The sequence below is a fragment of the Benincasa hispida genome, chromosome 12 (genome assembly GCF_027475165.1).
Source record: "Benincasa hispida cultivar pf3 chromosome 12, pf3_genome.v1.1, whole genome shotgun sequence".
Lineage (NCBI taxonomy): Eukaryota > Viridiplantae > Streptophyta > Magnoliopsida > Cucurbitales > Cucurbitaceae > Benincasa > Benincasa hispida.
The window spans coordinates 20,784,482-20,804,307 of NC_143489.1; the positions used below are offsets into that span (position 1 = coordinate 20,784,482).

At 35.4% G+C, this 19,826-nt stretch overlaps 1 protein-coding gene across 1 annotated transcript; it reads left to right on the forward strand.

The window, feature by feature from the left end:
• The first annotated feature begins 8,227 nt into the window (after positions 1 to 8,227).
• Positions 8,228 to 19,183, forward strand: LOC120092442 (BolA-like family protein). The gene is made up of 3 exons (XM_039050530.2): positions 8,228 to 8,709; positions 17,758 to 17,825; positions 18,904 to 19,183. The coding sequence occupies exons 1-3, from the start codon at positions 8,398 to 8,400 to the stop codon at positions 19,058 to 19,060; spliced, it is 537 nt and encodes a 178-aa protein (XP_038906458.1). The 5' UTR covers positions 8,228 to 8,397; the 3' UTR covers positions 19,061 to 19,183.
• Positions 19,184 to 19,826: the final 643 nt, after the last annotated feature.

The following is a 19,826-nucleotide window of genomic DNA, read 5'->3' on the forward strand; positions in this document are numbered from 1 at the left end:
AGGATTTGAGAGAGATAGAGAATTGTGCAAAATTTTCAAATTTCCAACATTCAACACCTATAATCTCAAGAATTTTGAGCTTTTATGTATCATATGCATGCAGTCACTGAAGGAGGTATCCATTTGACACTTGGAGATGAATCCACCTTACAAACTCAAAAGATGGATTTCTCTACTAACACAATTTCATTTTCAATTTAATTTTTTATTTAATTCAAAATTAAATCAATTTAAAAATCAATTTCTAAAATTGAATTATAAATTGAAGAATTAATTTGATTTTAATTAGTTAATAATAGTTTAATATCCAATATTAAATTAATCAAATACCTAATTTTAAACATGAATCCTATTTATGTAATCAATATTTAAATATTTTAAATTCTCCAATTTCGTTTAATTTCAACAAAATTAAACGTTTAATTATATCTAATTATTCAAACCCTAATTTGAATTTGAATATTTCGAATTCAAACCCTAGTTTGCTATTTGAACACTTCAAATTAAAAACTCTAAATTCAATTTGAACATTTCAAATGGAAAATACTTAAATTCAATTTGAACATTTCAAATTGAAAATCTTAATTTGATTTTAAATATTTCAAAAACACTCAATTCACTAATCTAAGGTGTTAATTTTTATGAACTAGTAGAGGGACCTTATAGACCTATATATCATGAGCTCCAACAATTTGAGATTAATTAGTCAAACTCTTTAGACCTAATTAATCAATATTCATTAACTACTGAGTCACACCACTATAGCTCAATAGCTGCACTCTCCTCATTGTAGATATATTTCTGTCTACTTAATTTAACCATAATTAGTAAGTCGACCCTTCACAGGTTATTTATAATAATGATTGGGTCAAATGTTGTTTTACCCCTGAAATTACATCTTGTTCTTTAAGTTCCACTGATCCTCTAATGAACAATTGGTTTGTGATCCAATCACTAAACTGAATCCCTCTCAGCCCAATGAGAGGGTGGGATCCATTGTTCAAGACTTGGATCAAGCATTTAAGAGAACAAACTTTCTACTATCCCTAAATCGAGTAGGTGTAAATTTCGTCTTGCATCCTATGTCCTCAGCTATCTACCTGGTCTTACCCCTGAAATGGGAGGTTTATTGAGCCGGCATTGTTAAGCCAGCCCTCACCTATGCAAATCTAAGAATAATCCTGAATAAACAGGAGTTTATAGTTAGTTCAGAATTAAGGTCGAGTTACCTAAGTCATCTATTTGAAACAACCAGTCTTAAACAGTAAACAACATTTTAAAGTAAGAGTGACTTATTTCGTGGTCTGATCTTATGCAAACTCATTGCATAGGACACCCCGATTTCTCATGTCTCCTACATGAACGATTTAGGATCACATCGTTTGTACTATCTACAAAGTGGGCTGCATCCATAGTGTTACCAGAATAAGATATTCAACCTTATTCATATACTATAGATTATTTTGGCTATTTATTCAAACTTGATCCGTCTTTATGTCTCCATATAAAGTTCAAGTATTCATGTAATAGCCATGGATCTTTTAGTTCATTGGATTTAGTTTTTACAAGTGCAATTTACATATTCAACAAGTGTTTTATTGAATAAATATCAATAACATCTTTATTGATAATAGAAAATATTTAACATTACAAACTGCGAGTTTTAGAATATACAAACTAACATTAAGTACCACCGATCCCTCTAATGAACAATAAGTCATAGTCCAACTATGACCAAACCTTTTCGAGCCTAGAGGGGGTGTGGCACCACATTGTTCGAGTCCCAAAATTAGCCCTTAAGGGAGCAATTTATCTACTTACCGCAGCATTAGGGAATGAGTGAATTCCATCTTGTGTAGTTGTGTTCCCAGCTCCTCAATCAGACTAACTAATTAAATTCTTTAATTATGTTAATGAACATTAAATATGTGTCACTCCACTAAAGATCCACAACTGTACTTAGAATATTTATGTGTCCATGGATTTAACCATTACAATAAGTCGATCCTTCACAAGTAGTTCGTAATTATAGTTGGGTTAAATTAATGTTTTGTCCTTATAATTACCTCTTACTCCTTAAGTATCACTGATCCTTATAATGAACAATCTGTTTATGGTCCTTCCATAAACCAAATCCCTCTCGAGCAAGGAAAGGGTGGGTACTCTTTGTTCAAAACCTAAGATCAACACTTAAGGGAACTAGTCATCTACTTACCTTAAATACGAGAATGAGTGAATTTCATCTTATGTAGTTATGTTCTCAGCTTCCTACTCAGAGATGTCCCCAAAATGGTAAGCTTATTAAGTCGACGACTCGGACCACTCTTACCTATACAAATCAAAGGATTGTCTCATGAATAGGACTCCATAACTCACCCAGGATTGAGATCGAGTTATATGATTATTCTATGAAATATTAATCTCTTTAGTCAACAGTGTTACAAAGAGAGCTTAAATATCGCGATGCAATCTTATACAAACTCTTTGTATAGGATACCCCTTTGCATGTCTACACGTGAATAATTTGAATGATATCGTTTGTATCACTTTACAATAATTGTAACATTTACAAAATGGGTCATATTCATAGTTTTACCAGGATAAGGAATCCAACCTTATCCATATACTATAGACCTAGGTTATGACTTGAACATGATCTACCTACATGTCTACTATATGTTGTTCAGGTCTCATGAAATAACCTCGGGATTCTCCTTAATGGATAGCTCTAATTATTGCATATTTAAAATAATCAACTATTATATCAAATAACTAATTAACTACGAGGCTTTAAAGTATAAATCCAATAATAACTCCCCCTTGTGATGAGGAGTAAACTTCTCCTCCAGTTCAAATTTCTCTCTCTCTGGATGATGAGATGATGGCAAAAAAAACATATGATCTTTGAGATCAATTTTTTTTCCTCTCAAATCCTCTAAAAAAAACTTTGAGGAACAGATAAAAGTTTTATGTGATATTCCCCTTAATTCTTTCATAATTCTTGGATCCCACCATCCAATCCTTGCTAGAGAATAGTAGGGAGGACATTAGTAGTAGTGTCTCTTTGATTCTGTTCGTGGAAGAAGTTCTTGCAGGGAAGAGAAAAAACATTGAATATAGTCTTCAAGGGTAAGCTTTTATTATCCCTCTGTACTTTACTGTAAAGCATGCTTAATACTAGTTAATATGTATGTTTATCCTATATTGTATAAAAGTATGCATATTTCTCTATTTTTTCTTGAATTCCTGATGGTAAAATTCAATGTCACTGAAATGCACTTTCACACTAGTTTCGATCCCTTCATATGCTATTACCATCATTCCTTTGAGTAAACTTATGAATTCTATTTTGGTGCCCTTAACAACCCAATATATGCAAACCCTCATAGATTACTCGTCATATTTACCATCTTTCTATGATTGCATGCATTGTTGTCGATTGAACGAAGGGTGACTCTTATATCTAAGGATAACTTGTCTTCCTTAAGTAATGCAATCTACAATCCTTTACCCTCTCGGGCAATCAGATGGACTCTACTTGAATCGGCAGGCCAAGCAGAATCGAGCTTAAGACTCATTCACTCATTTCTCAAGACCAAGGTTTACGTCATAAGTTATCCTCGCCAGATTATTGATGGTATTTTTGACTCAATCCATGGAACTTACTACTTATAGTATATGAGAAAAACAATATCAAAGTGGAAGAGAAGAAGATGAAACTCGTCGTGATATAAAACTTTAGAAATAATCCAGAATAAGTTCGTAAACTACAGTATCAAAAGCTAGTATGTAAAATGATAAACTGAGAATGGATGATAGAAGATATCTGCGTTGATCAAGGACTTCAGACTCAAGTTGAAAATCACTTGCTTCACTTCGGTTTCATATTCGACTTCGCCGGAGAGAATAATCGTTCCTTCTCAGAAACACGGCGGACGGTGTCTAAAAGGTTCTCTCTCGTTTCTCCAAGGTTGTCTGTGTCCTCCTCTCTTTCATCGTTACTGTTTATAACCCGGGCGACATTCTCTGCCATTTTGGTAAAACAGCAGGTATGACAGGCTTCTTTTTCATATTGTGCACACTATTTGTCGGAGGTCCCCTTCTTGCCTTGAATACTCAACACAACCTTCTGTTACTAATGAAATTTTTGTCAAAAAAAATCTTAATTATCCATATTTCGAACCTTAGATTATACTACTGATAGAGAGTGATAATAGTATATCACTGTCTCATTTAAAGATGTCCACGAGGTGGAACGAGGACGAGGAAAGCTTTCCGTCTCTATCCTCGTCCCCCTATTTCATTCTCCATGTTCGCAAAATTCTCTACGAGGCTTGGGTTGAAATTTTTCATTGAGAATTCATGGGGATCGAGTTCCCACGGAGAAAAATATATTTTTGTTTGTTTATTTTTAATTTATTCATTTTTAACAACTTTGAACTTTATTCCCAACATTAATAAAATTTTATATTTTAAATCGATTATTTCTAATACATTTTTTATTCAAAGAAAACACTATAAAATTTCATACTAAAAACAATAATATTTTATGTACAAAGATGTAATTAAAATATTTAATCCCGTCGTTTCTAAAAATTAAAGTTTTAATATTACAAGTCTAGCCTTCAATTTAATATATATAATTAAATTCTATTGGGCTATATAACATTTTTTTAAAGAATCACAACTTGCTTATGAATGTGTATAAATATATGTGTTTATAGTTAGTTAATTAGTTAATTAATTAGGCTGGATGAGGAATATATTCCCCATCCTCATTCCCTCCCCATTTAATTATAAAAAATATGATGTGAAGCTGATAGATAACAATAAAACATCAACGTCTATCAGTGTAATATGAGGTTTGAAGATATATATGTACATGATATGAGTTGAGATTCTATCATTATATAGTCAGTAATTGAAGTCTATCACTGTTTATCAGTAGTAGATATGTATGTTTGTTATTTTTTTTTCATTTTTTGTTATTACATATATGAATAGAGATTGAAAGACAGTGATCGAACTCTATCACTATCTATCTTTGATATTTAAGTGTTGTTAATTTAAAGTTGGAACAAGTTGAAGCACAACCAACTACATTTAAACACATCAAATAAATTACATAAAAAAAACTAATACAGTTCTATCATTATCTATCAGTGAAAAAAAATGATAGCGTTCTCACTCTATCATTTTACAAATTAATCAAGATCCAAGAAAGTCTACCCATCAAATGCAGTTAGTTCCACTTTATCTAAGACAAAAAATCAATGTTATCCATTTTCTTCACTCAAAACAGACTTTGTTCATATTTATCAACACGCCCATGACATTGACGAAACAGTGAAGATTTTGTTCGTTGGTGGAAGGGGAGAATGAAGATGTGAAGATCGTGAAGCTAACGGACGTGGGTCAGGTCGGTCACTTTAGTTTTGGAGTCAGGTCGGTCGAGCGGTTGTGGTCGAGCCGAGGATTACGGTGTGGATCGTTAATTTTGAGCTTCCAAGGGGTATTATTGGATCTTTTACATGGGATGAGGAAGATTTTGCCATTTTTATAATTTCTTTTGGACTTTGCTGTATTTGTAAATATTTGAGTCCAATTTGTTATATCTAGTTTAGTTCTTATAATTTTAAAATTTTATATTATTTGATAAAAGCTTATAGATAGTATTTATGAATTTATAACATCTTTATAACTATTTCCTCTAGTTTGATAAAATATTCATAAATAATCCTTATGGTAAGAAATGTTTTATCAAATCATAGAAACTAGATTCTAATTATAATCCATAAACTAGATTCTAACTAAATCACAAGAAGTAGATTTGTATATGGACTATTTATAAATATTTTATTAAACCATAGAGACAAGATTGATTATAAACCAGCAGACTACCACAACTAAATTCTTACTTTACCAAATTTATCATTTAAATTTATAATGATACGATGTACTAAAAGGGGAAAAAAGTATCATTTTAGTCCTGAGTTTTTAAGAATAGGTGTAGTTCTTAATGTTTTAAATTGACCATTTTAGTCTTTAAATTTTTAAAAATAGGTTTAAAAGGTTTCTCAACTAATAAAGGGCAAAATGACTTCGAAAAAATATTAATTTTTCAATCTTTCCACTTCTCTCTCTTCTTTTATGCTCTTTTCTCCTCTCTCCTCCCTCTTCCATCTCCGTCTCTCTTTGTCTGTCATTTTTTCGTTGAAGAAAATGATGAAATTTGCTCACTTTTCTTGCTTCTTCCTCTCATCTAGTTTATACTAGTAAACTTTCTAACTTTATGACTTCCTTTTCTTTTTCTTTTTCAGTTATATTTCAAACACAAATTTCTAATACATTTAAATCATTATGTCCAAAACTTTTTTAAAAAACATTTTAATACATAGGCACAGAAAATAATTGACTTAAGCTCATGCCTAGTAACTATTTCAGTTATTGAACAAATCATATTCACCAAATTTAGATAATCAATGTCCTCATATTCATCGAATTCTCTGTTTGAGGGAGCTAAAAAAAGGAGACAAATCGAAATTATTAGTTGGTTCGTTTGGATACATTTTGTTGGTTTCAATCAAATGGTTGCTCGGTTTCAAAATTTTGGTTTTGCATTGAATTTTTAACTAAAATAATGGTTTTAGAAACTAACTTGAACATCGACTTACATTCTTATCCCTTTCTAGGGAATCAAAAACTAAGAAGCATGCAAGGGTGGAGAGTGAACAAGAGAGATGAAAGAAATGGAAGAGATATGAGAAAAAAATGAGGGAGAAGTGAGCAAATTTCATAAATGTCTGACAAAAAGAGATAGAGATGGAGAAGTAGAAATGTTAAAAAAAACTTATTAGGTTGAAAAATATCCGAATAGACGGGGAATGAGCAAGGGGAGAGTGGGGGACGGGGGATATTCCTCATCCCTGATCCTACCATGTTCTCGCCTCGCCTCGACTCTCGTATATAAATTATAAATAAATATATTGTAGACTTTGTTAGAATAATTATGAAGGTTTTAATTATTTAAGTTTAAGATTTTATTACTTTAATTTGTTAGATGTTGTAATATTTAAGATAGGATGTTATAATTCTTGATTTTAAATTTTTACAAATTATGATAATTTAGTATTTTAATTATATCTTTTTAAATTACATGTGTATTATTGTTTTTATTAGAAAAATTGAAAATATTTATCTAAATGAAAATTGTATTGGATTTGTTTAAAGGGATTGAAATATATATTTAATTGAAATACAAAATTATTAGAAAACAATAACTGCGAAGAATTTTACTCGTAGGGAACTCGATCCTGCATAATCTTCGTAGGGTATCCCTGAAAAAATTTGCGAGGATGAGAAATGAAATAGAGACAGGGGAAGGTTTCTCCATCTCCGTCCTGTGGACATCTCGACAAAGAAGAGAGGGCAATAGAGAGTAGGAGTGGACAGCAAAATCGCTTAAACCGAACCGAGCTGAACCGATTTATAAGCAAAATCGAAAAAATCGGTTCGATGCGATTCGTTGGAATGTTAAAACTGAATTTAAACGGTTTGGTTTGGTTCTAAGTTTGAAAACCTGTTTCTAAACCGAACCGAACTATTTGAATATAAATATATAAATATATAAAATTATAAATAAATATATATATATATTAATAAAAAAGTTTTCTTTCTTCTTCGGCAGTTCCAGGCTTTCTTCCACTTTTGTTTCTTTAGGGTTTGTGGTCGCCACTCTTCAGTCTTCGTCTTCACTCTTCATTTCAGCTTCAGTTTGAGTTCGAGTCCGAGTGTTTGTCTTCAAGTTCCAAATCATTTACAGTTTTCGTCTTCGAGTTCGAAATCGAGGTTTCGTCTTCCCTCAATCTTCAGCCGATTCCATTTATTCGTCCTCTTCATCTTCAGCCGATTCCTTCTCTTCGTCTTCCCTCAGTCTTCACTAAGAGAAGCTGATTCACGAAACCGAATGGAACTGGTTCGATTCGAATCGCACAAACGGTTTATTTCGATACTCTATATAAATAATATCGATTCAGTTCGGTTTGACCTCTAAACCGAATTGATTTCACGAGGAAGGAAGAGGGGAGAGAGAAGTGGGAAAAGTTAAAAAATAATATTTTTTGTCAAGTGATCTTAATACATCATATTTTTAATGAATTATATATTTAAATTTAATAGAATTATTAGTTCAAGGACCTCTTAAATCAATTCTTGAAAATTCGTCTATAAGAATATTTTTCAAAAAAATAAAAAATAAAAAAGTTAAAAAACCGAAAAAAGAGAGGACGAAAGAGTACAGTCGCAGACCATAAATCGTTACGGGAAAGCAAACAAGAACGATAGAACAAACCTATCAAGTATAGCATTTCGATCGCTTCAGCTGCGGTTAAGACTTTGATGATGATGATTAAGGTTCCTCATGTCGCGTTCCGTCGGGTTCTTCCACTGTTCGTTCACCACAACCAACCTTTTTCGGTTGTCTCCCGGCAAATCACTTCCAACTGTGTCTGCAACGCCGCCGTTGTCGCCGCAATTACCTCCACATCCACCACTGGCGTCCGTAGTAAGAGCAGTAATCTTGCGAGATATAGCCGTTCTAATGGAACGTTCCCAAAATGGGGTTCGAGTCGGAGCTTGAGCATTAGAGCCACTCAAGTGAATGAATCTGGATCTATTGATTCTCCACTCATGAAGTCAATGGAGAACAAGGTAATTTTTTTTTTTTTTTATAGTTTTTGGTTTCTTCATGGTTTTATGTTTATATTTTTCTACGTTTTCATCTATTTGAGCAAACCAGTGCGTATGCTATTTGAGGGAAATTAGGGCAAGTTACTAAGCTAATTTAAGAGGAATGGAATCTCCCGGTCGATTCTAGTTCATAAATGTTCTTAGTAGCACCGCAATAAAGAGACCTTAACGCCGATTTTATGTGATAATTTTGCTCATCTTTTGTTTTTGTTTTAACATGTTTGTTACCAAACTAGTGATTTTCAGCTTCTTTTCTGCAAATGCGTATTTGATTGTAAAATGGATGTAGTTTGTTTTTCTCGCTTCAATATATTATCAAATATCAACCAAGTTGTTTAGTTCTAGGCAGAGCCATGTTATTAGAAGGGCCACGAGCACAGCTGGTTGACTTGTTCATATCGAGGTCACCTGTGCCCAAAGTGGCATATGTAGAAATCGATGACATACTTGATCAAAGATCAATTTATTCTCCAAAGAAAAGGATCTGTTCTTCAATCATATACAAATAGATTTATATACTCAACCAATCGCTACTACAGTTTAGCTAGCTACTAGGAAAACCAATATCTGCCGTGAGCAACCAGAGATTCCAGCATATCAATTCAAGAAAACAATTCCAACACCCAATACAACCCGTCGAATGTGCACATGTCGACAATTCCCGCTAGTCATACTCGGGTATGCTGACAATCCTAACTAGACGTCCACGAGATATGCTAACAAATTTTCCGGGTATAGTTCTAGTTTCCAATCAAATACATGCATCCACACAATTTCAGAAAACAGTCAAAAGTATCGGAAAATCACAAGAAGAAAACATACTTTTCGATCATGCCACCGATTTCCAAACCATACTTGTATACATACATATTAGATATATATATATATATATACATACATATTATATATATATATATATATATATATATATATATATGTAACCATATAAACATATAAATTCACAAAGACATAGAAAGTAAAACCACTCACTATTCTTTGGTCCAGTTTCTAAGTTCCTCGGTCTCCTAACTCCGTCTAAATTTCAAGCCTGTATTAATCCAATAGTTAACTTAGAATCCCGCGTTTAGGATTAAAAATAATCTTAAAACATCCCCTTAACCCAAAACCTAGGTCACCAACCCTAAGGGGGTGTTTGGGGTGAGGAGTGAAATAGTAAGTAAGGAGTTATGAAGTCTAGGGAGTTATGAACTCTTGGGGTCCACAGTGTAAGGAGTTGATAAGATGTAAAATTGATGTTTTTTAGTAGTGGGACCCACAAACTCCTTAGGCCAAACAAGGAGTGGAGTTCACAAACTCTTACTTCCTTACTCCTACTTCTCAACTCCTTGGGCCACACCCGCCTTAAAAGACTCAAACTAAACCTTTAGATGGAAAATAACAGTTGTGGGCATAGGGTCTTGTCTCCATAACACAGTTGGACATAAGGTAGCTTGGACAGTTTGATGTTGGGTACAAAGCAGCTCCTACTCAATGCATAGATGAACTTCCTCAATGCTAGGATGGCTTCTTCAGTGCATGGTCCTTCCCAACTTTCTCTAATGACCTCCCTTTTGAGCCTTTTTCAGAGGATTTTTGAGTTTGGAATGAAATGAGATCCTCTAAGGGTATTTATAGGCTTCAACAAACCATCCTCGTCATCCTTCCCTACCCTCAATGCATGATGCCTCCTCCTTTCATACAATCTAAGTGTCCTTCTCAGATTGAGCCAATGCATAGCTCTTGCCACCACCTACTTGCATGTAAGCATGTTATGCCATCACCTAACCATGTCCAATGCATGCACCCCCTTTGAAGTGACTATCCCTCGTTTTGCATGCTCAACTTTGCATCTCCGTTATCCAACTCCCACTTAGATTAACCAAAACTTCACCTTGCAAACCAACCATTAAGTCCACGCATAGGCACTTACCTTGGGCGTATGGGTCCCCTTCCATGCGTCCAACTTCCCTCCATCTTCCTGTTCTTATCCCTCGCTTCCTTCTTGTAGCATGATGTCCTCCTTTGGTTATACCTTAAGTGTGCAAATACATCCACTATGCGCCCAACTTCTAGGGTTTCATTACTTGTGGGCCACATGCTACTCAATACCTAATCACATTCTTCCTTGGACCACCCCATGCGTCCACCTCTTCCCCTACGCATCCAACCTTCCTCAATTTCATTCTTCCTTGGTTTTTATTTCCTTTTCATGACACAACTTCCTCCAAAGCATAGCCATGCGTCCAGTTTGCCTTTTTCCCTTCAAGGTATGCGTCCAACCTTTCTTCCCTATGCATCCAACCTCTCTTGGTGATGCATCGTTCAATGCATGGTTCGTTTAATATTTAACCAACTCTTCCCTGGAAGTCCACCTAACCCTAATTCTCCCAAAAAGATCCTTCCATGCGTCCAACTTCTTCTAGCATGCGCCCAAGTAGGTCATCTCTACCCTAGTATGTGCCCAAGTCTCCTCCTCCTCCCACAATGTATTCAACTTAAGATAACGTATCTAAGGTTAGACCCCTACTCGTAGCATAATGCTCCTAGCACTGGTCTTTATTCTCCTAGCTTAGCTTCTTATTCTCATAGTATAACACCTCTTGCTCATAGTATAGCTCCTCTTGCTCATAGCATAACTTCTCATGATCACAACATAGTTCCTTCCACTCATAGTATAGTTCTTCATTTTTATAGCATATTTTCCAAGATGTCTTTCACATTCAAGCTGACTTTCCTCCCCTCATATTGCGTTCAAATTGTCCAACTAAAGTGTCATGGAAGTCTTCCTATGCGCCCAACCTACCTCTACTTTGTGTCCAACATTATGTATCCAAGGTAATCTTTGCATGCTATGAGTTTATGCTATAATGCTATACTATGAATTTACTCACTTGGCTATGCTATGACCTATGCTATGAGTTGAATCCCTTACTAACACTTAGTCAATGTTTCCCTCTTTACTATGTTATAGCTTCAACTCTTACTTTTATAGCATAGTTTACATACTTTGCCAAATTTTTTACTTCAACCCATTAAGCTTCCAGTTTTCTCCTTACAACTTGTCCATAACACTTTTTCCCAAAACTTAATCCCAGAATTTTACTACTTAATAATTTTTCCCAAGCACTTAACACTTTTTATACTAGGTAAGGGCTTATAGATTTCTACCCCTTAAAGAATTTTGTCCTTGAAATTCCATTTGCAGTTTAATAATAGCTTATGAAAATAGATTTTATTTAGAAAAAACAAGTTTTTTCCGGATGGTAATTACATACTTTAACATTTACAGTTCTGGGATTTTACCCTTGTTTTCTGGTTTTTGCTCTAATTGAGTCATGGCATACAGTTTCCCTGGATGCTGAGACGATTCAACTATTCCCTTTTGCTTTAACCCGCCTGGTTGTCTTCCACCTACCGTCAATGGTCCTACTCCTTGATTAACTATTTGGGAAGTGGCCCTTCTATCCCCAATCACTAGTTGTGGACATTCTCTTTTGAAGTGTCCAGTTTGTCCACAATTATAACAGACATGCTTTCTCAGGACACTTATTACCCCAATGATACCTGTTACAGTTTGGACACTTGTTAGGTACTTAAGCACCTTGGAGAACCACACCCCAAAGCTAGCTATTGGGGTGGGAGAGCCAAGCCATTACCACATTGGTCATCCCATTCTAATCAATGTAGGACAAAAGCATCCCATTCTAACTAATGTGGGACAAAGGCATCCCATACTACCTTGGTTCCTAACAATACCTCATCCTCGGAAAGCCGACGTCATGGCGGCTGCTCCGGTGGTACTTCACTCAGCCACACCCGGTCAGAACCTTCCGTCGGTTCCACTCTGGAACGTCGACAATTGGCTCTAATACCATTATTAGGTACTTAAGCACTTTGGAGAACCACACCTGAAAAGCTAGCTATTGGGGTGGCCCACTTAAGTACCACATTGGTCATCCCATTCTAACCAATGTGGGACAAAGGCATCCCATACTACCTTGGTTCCTAACATAGGGTCTCCTATAATCAATAACGACTGACTTGGAGTAGCGTCTTCTAGAAGATTTGTTTGTTTGACTAGCTCCTCCCAATCCAAACTTTGGAGCACCTTTATTTTTAAATGTTCCTCTGTTTGCTACCGGAAAAGAAAGAAGTGGGAAGTTTGTTCCAGGAGTAGTAAACAAATGAACATTTAAAAATATAAGTGTTCCAAAATTTGGATTGGGAGGAGCTAGTCAAACAATCTTCTAGAAGACACTACTCCAAGTTAGTCGCTATTGATAATAGGAGACCTTAGTGCCCAAATTGTAACAGGTATCATTGGGGTAATAAGTGTCATGAGAAAGCATATGTCTATTATAATTGTGGATAAACTGCACACTTCAAAAGAGAATGTTCACAACTAGCGACTGGGGATAGAAGGGCCACTTCCCAAATAGTTATTCAAGGAGTAGGACCATCGACGGTAGGTGGAGGACAACTAGACAGGTTAAAGCAAAAGGGAATAGTTGAATCGTCTTGGCATCCAGGGAAACTGTATGCCATGACTCAATTAGAGCAGAAACTAGAAAACAAGGGTAAAATCCTAGAATTGTAAATGTTAAAGTATGTAATTACCATCCGGACAAAACTTGTTTTTTCTAAATAAAATCTATTTTCATAAGTTATTATTAAACTGCAAATGGAATTTCAAGGACGAAATTCTTTAAGGGGTAGAAATCTGTAAGCCCTTACCTAGTATTAAAAATGTTAAGTGCTCAGGAAAAATTATTAAGTAGTAAAATCGTGGGATTAAGTTTAGGGAAAAAGTATTATGGACAAGTTGTAAGGAGAAAATTGGAAGCTTAATGGGTTGAAGTAAAAAATTTGGCTAAGTATGTAAACTATGCTATAAAGGTAAGAGTTGAGTAATTTACATCTTACTGGAAATTTCATTATTTTAACAACTACTTATTACAATACTTTTTATTTCTTTACCGGGTAGGTTTTTGAGTAATTTACATCTTACTTATGTATTTTATATTTATAGGTTACATTTCTTATCATTCCTCCGCTTTTTCTTTTCCTTTTACTGTTATCCCAAGTTTTTCCTTTGGTTTCCACGAACACTTCTCCAAAGAATGTCCCTGTTGTAGACAAAAGAAACAAAATTTTCTGTATCTTCCTTGTATGAACTTTCCATATTGTCTTCAGTATCTATATTATAAGGGATATCAGCAGTTGTCAACTTAACATCATTCGTTGTACGACTAGATCCCTCTGTTATATGAATCTTCTTTAGAATAATTTCATGATTTTTCTCAATCCGGAATCCGTTGTGCCGGTTACCCGAAAATGTATCTTTTTGTGGTGGATTGCTTCTACTTATCTACTTCTATTTGTCTTTACCTTTTCGTTGATCATGGACACAATTTTTCCAAAGGTGGCCTCTTTGACCACACTCAAAACAAGTTCTTGATGGTACCAAACAAGGTCCTATATGTTCTCCTCCACATTTAGAACATTCCGGTACAGTAGCGCGTCTAATCTACTCTTTCAATTCAGGATCCATGTAGGGACAGGGGCTCCATCGAGTCTTTCGGTTTTCTTTGGACATCATGGTAGAACTAACACTACATCTTATTTCAAATTGTCATCTTGATCTATCACTTAAGTACGTGTTTCCTACAATAACAATTAACTTGAGATTATAATGATCATTTAGTTCCAAGGAATTCATGTTTCCACTATCTTTTAAGTCACTTATTCCTTTCGATCTAATCTTTCCTGGATTTCTTCCAAGTTTCTACAAACCCTTATTTTGACTTTTCCTACCCTTTCCTGGTTTTATGTAAACCTTTACCCATTGTATTTCTAGGTTTTTGTCCTATGGCTCGACCTTTTTTTACCATACTACACATGGGTTTTTCCTGAAAATTTTAGGCCTTTCGAGCCAGGACCAACTCTATTTCCCCGACATTCTGCCTAAATTACCCCAGAACATTTTGCTCTGGTACCAACTTGTCACACTCTCTCCCGAACTTAACCCTTTCGCCCAGGAGAAGGTGTGAAGACTGCGAACCTTACTCTTTTGTAATATATGTTGTCCACTACCTTGTTCTTATCAATCACATCTCAAGTCGGAAATGTTTTTAAAAGAACTTATTTCATTTGGAATATTAATATTCACACAAGGTCAGGGTTATAGGCCATGTATAATCATATTTTAGTTTCTAACCTAACCCCTAGGATGCGATGATCCTAGAAATCACTCTGCCAACAGACTCTATCTTCTAGTGGCACTCCGATGCATCCTTCTCTTGCTATCGGGGGGGAACAAAAACATTTAGAAAACATGAGCTGGGAAAGCTCAATGAGTGGTATGTTTTATATGAAAATAGGTTTAAATTGAAAAAAATTTGCACAGACAGTCAATCACAGAATCACACTAAAGTATGAATGACCTCAGTCTGGTAACTGAGATAATGTTGGCATGATCATATGTTTCTCCAGAAATGCAATGTTCCAACAAACCATCAAGTCAAGGAAACAATTCCAGTACCCAATACAACCCCCCAAATGTGCCATGTCGACAATTCCCCCTAGTCATACTCGAGTACGCTAACAACCCCAGCCAGATGCCCACGAGATATGCTAACAAATTTCCTGGGTACAGTTCTAGTTTTCAATCAAATACATGCATTCACACAATTTCAGAAAACAATCAAAGTACAAAAAATCACAAGAAGAAAACATACTTTCCGATCATGCCACGGATTTCCGAACCATACTTGTATACATATATATATATATTACCATACAAACATATAAATTCACAAAGACATAGAAAGTAAAACCACTCACTGTTCTCCGGTCTGGTTTCTAAGTTCCTTGGTCTCCCAACTCCATCTGAATCTCAAGCCTGTATTAATCTAATAGTTAACTTAGAATCCTGTGTTTAGGGTTAAAAATAATCTTAAAACATCATCTTAACCCTAAGCCTAGCTTACCAACCCAAAAAGACTCGAACTAAACCTTTGGATGGAAAATAACTGTGGGCGTAGGGTCTTGTCTCCACAACATAATTGGGCACAAGGTAGCTTGGACAGCTTGATGTTGGGCGCAAAGTAGCTCCTACTCAATGCATAGATGATCCTCCTCAACTCAAGGATGGCTTCTTCAACGCATGGTCTTTCCTAACTTTCTCCAATCACCTCCCTTTTGGGCCTTTTTTAGAGGATTTTTGAGTTGTGGAATGAAATGAGATCCTCTGAGGGTATTTATAGGCTTCAACAAACCATCCTCGTCATCCCTTCCTACCCTCAACGCATGACACCTCCTCCTTTCATACAATCTAAGTGTCCTTCCCAGATTGAGCCAACCCATAGGTCTTGCCACCACCTACTTGCATGTAAGCATGTTGTGCCATCACCTAATCATGTCCAACGCATGCCCCCGACCTACTTGCATGTAAGCATGTTGTGCCATCACCTAACCATGTCCAATGCATGCCCCCTTGAAGTGGCTATCCCTCGTTTTGCATGCTCAACTTTGCATCTTTTTCATCCACCTCCTATTTAGATTAACCAAAACTTCACCTTGCAAACTGACCATCAAGTCAACGTAGAGGCATTTACTTTGGATGCATGGGTCCCCTCCCATGCGTCCAACTCCCCTCCATCTTCTCGTTCTTAGCCCTCATTTCCTTCTCGTAGCATGTCCTCCCTTGGTTATACCTTAAGTGTGCAAATACATCCACTATGCGCTCACTTTCCATCTTATGTGCCCAACTTCTAGGGTTTCATTACTTGGTCTACCACATGCTACCCAATACCTAGTTACATTCTTCCCTAGACCACCCCATGTGTCTACCTTCCCTTATGCATCTAACTTTCCTTAATTTCATTATTCCTTGGTTTTTATTCCCTTTTCATGACACAACTTCCTTCTTTGAATTCATAGCATAGCTGTGTGTCCACTTTGCCTTTTTCCCTTCAAGGTATGCGTTCAACCTCTTTTGGTGATGCATTGTTTAATGCATGGTTTGTTTAATACTTAACCAACTCTAAGCTAGAAGTCCACCTAACCCTAATTCTCCCAAGAAGATCCTTCCATGTGTCTAACATCTTCTAGCATGTGCCCAAGTAGGTCATCTCTACCCTAGTATGCGACCAAGTCTCCTCCTCCTCCCACAATGTGTTCAACTTAAGATAATGTATCTAAGGTTAGACCCCTACTCGTAGCATAATGTGCCTAGCACTGTTCTTTATTCTCCTAACTTAGTTTCTTATTCTCATAGTATAGCTCCTCTTGCCCATACATAGTTTCTTATGCTCATAGCATAGTTTTCTCATGATCACAACATAGTTCCTTCTCTTATAGCATAGTTTCTCATTTTCATAGCATAGTTTCCAAGATGCTTTCACATCCAAGGTGATTTTCCTCCCTTCATATTATGCTCAAATTGTCCAACTAAAGTGTGATGGATGTCTTCCTATGCGTCCAACCTACCTCTATTATGCGTTCAATGTTATGTATCCAAGGTAATCTTCCTATGCTAGAGTTTATGCTACAATGCTATGCAGTATGCATTGAATTTACTCACTTGACTATGCTTTGACCTATGCTATGAGTTGAATCCCTTACTAACATTTTGTCAATATTCCCATATAGATTCAACTCTTACCTTTATAGCATAGTTTACATACTTAGCCAAATTTCTGACTTCAACCCATTGAGCTTCCAATTTTCTCCTTACAACTTGTCCACAACACTTTTTCCCTAAACTTAATCCCACGGTTTTACTACTTAGTAATTTTTCCCGAGCACTTACCACTTTTCTATATTAGGTAAGGGCTTACAAAAGCTGTGCAATCCTTGGCTTGAATTTTATTGAAACTAGTCTGGTAAAGTGTATTTGAATGGAAATTGTTATTTCTTTCTGGAGTTTTTTCGTCAGAGTTGTGGCTCTCTCTTACAAGGTGATTAAATTTTTGTTTATTGAGTTGACTTTGCAAATTTCTTCATCAGATTAAGGATCAACTAGATGCACAATCTGTGTCGGTAAAAGATGCTTATGGGGATGGACGACATGTTAGGTGAGGACTTTTTACCTATAATTGCTTTTCTATGGTAGCTTAGTATAAGAAAGCTTGATTTCTCCAGAATGCCTGTGAAATTTTATATGCTGGCCAGAAGAAAAAAAAAACAAGGAAAATTTTCTTTTCTTCCATTTGTTCCTGATTCACGTTTTGACTTCTTATAAAATTTGTTTGCCTTCAAAATTCAAATCATGGTGCTTAAGACTCCAATCATCCAGAGCTCGTTAGCAGGGGTTTTTTTTTTTTTTTGGTTCTTTTGGCAACCAAACATTAAAAAGATTACAAAATAAGTTAAAATGAGACTTATGTATAAATGGAATGCAGATTGTAAATGACTGAAACTTACAAGATAACCAAGTAACTCGAGGTACTTAGACCCTTCCCTCTTGAGGCCTCTCTCAAGTCCTAATTCACTCACCAAGATAATACCTATCTTCCCTATTCTCTTTCTCTCTATTTATAATCATATTCCATAATTAACTCCTCTATCTAATTACTAATATACCCTTAATATCCCTATAATATCCTAATACTATTCCTATTGGAGATCGATAGGCTTATACCCAACAACCTTTTTGGTATCTGTTTCTTGCCCACTCACAAGTCCATGACCTATGCCTATGGGTTTGCTATTCTTCAAATCTCTAATATTTCCAGTTTAAACTTCAACATTTTTCACAAGGATGGTCCCTCTCCCTGGCTTATTTGAAGACTTCCCATTCTTGTAAATGATTGATGTCTCCAACAGCATTGTCCAGCTGGTCAAGGTAATAGTTTCGATCAAAAGTGGGAGGATTGAATCTCTACCTCCACACGTATTGTTGAACTAAAAAAAAATAATTCTGAGCCTCCAACATAATTCCCTAATAAATTAATCAAATGTCTTTCTTTATATCTGTTTTACCTACTTTGAACATCCATGGTACACTCCTCTTAAAGTTACATTAGAAAGGCATATTGGTTGAGGAGTTTCCTGTAGTTGCATGTTATGTTGAAGTATAGTTGGCTTCATAAGCCATATCCAAAAAACAAGTGAAGATGAATTGATACCCAATTAAGTTAATTTTGGTTGCAGCATTGATGTTGTTTCTTCAGCCTTTGAGGGACAGACGGCTGTGAATAGGCAGAGGATGGTGTACAAAGCTATTTGGGAGGAGCTACAGAGCACAGTGCATGCAGTGGATCAAATGACGACCAGAACACCTGCTGAAGCAGCAGCTCACAATTCATAAACTCTCAAAGTTTGTCCAAGCCTTCTTATCTTTGCCAATAAATGTCTTATAAAAAATAAGTTATGCTCATATTATTCCTTTTCAGCTCTTGATTAATGTTTTTAATCTTCGATCTTACATTCATTGCTTCTTTTGCATGGGTTCCCCCCCGTAAATCTTCCAAATTTGAAGCTTTCTTTGTCCAATGCATTCATCAGATTGTTTCCCGTTCTTTTTCTTATGGACATGGGCCACTTCGCATTAGTAGCCAACCTTCAAACAAAATAAGAGCTCATGAATAATTTAAAAAAAAAAAAAAAAAAAAAAAATTTAAACAAATGCCATCGATGTCAAAAGAGAAATAAGACTCTATTGTCTCTATTTTCCCAAAAAACACCCCACAACAAAGCGCACGTCGACTTGCCACCAGAACTCTCATCTATATTTTATCTAAGTTTGAGGGTCCAATTTCAATATTTGTACAAATTTAAAGATTCAATTTTTATAATTAAAAGTTTGAGAGTGTAATTGCAAGTACCACCATATTGTGGGGGTGGTTTTTATAATTTACTTTTTAAATTATTCTGTTTTTTTTTTTTAAAAAAAATTATCGTGCTAGTGCATCCATTATCTATTTAATGAGGATGGTTTAATTCATAGATTAAATTGAACTATTTCTTAAACCTAGAGAATTTAATTGTACTATATAACCTAGAGACAAATTTATTCATAATTTGAAAAGTTGGACTTTTTTTTTAATTTTAAATTAAGTAAAGGGGAATGGTAA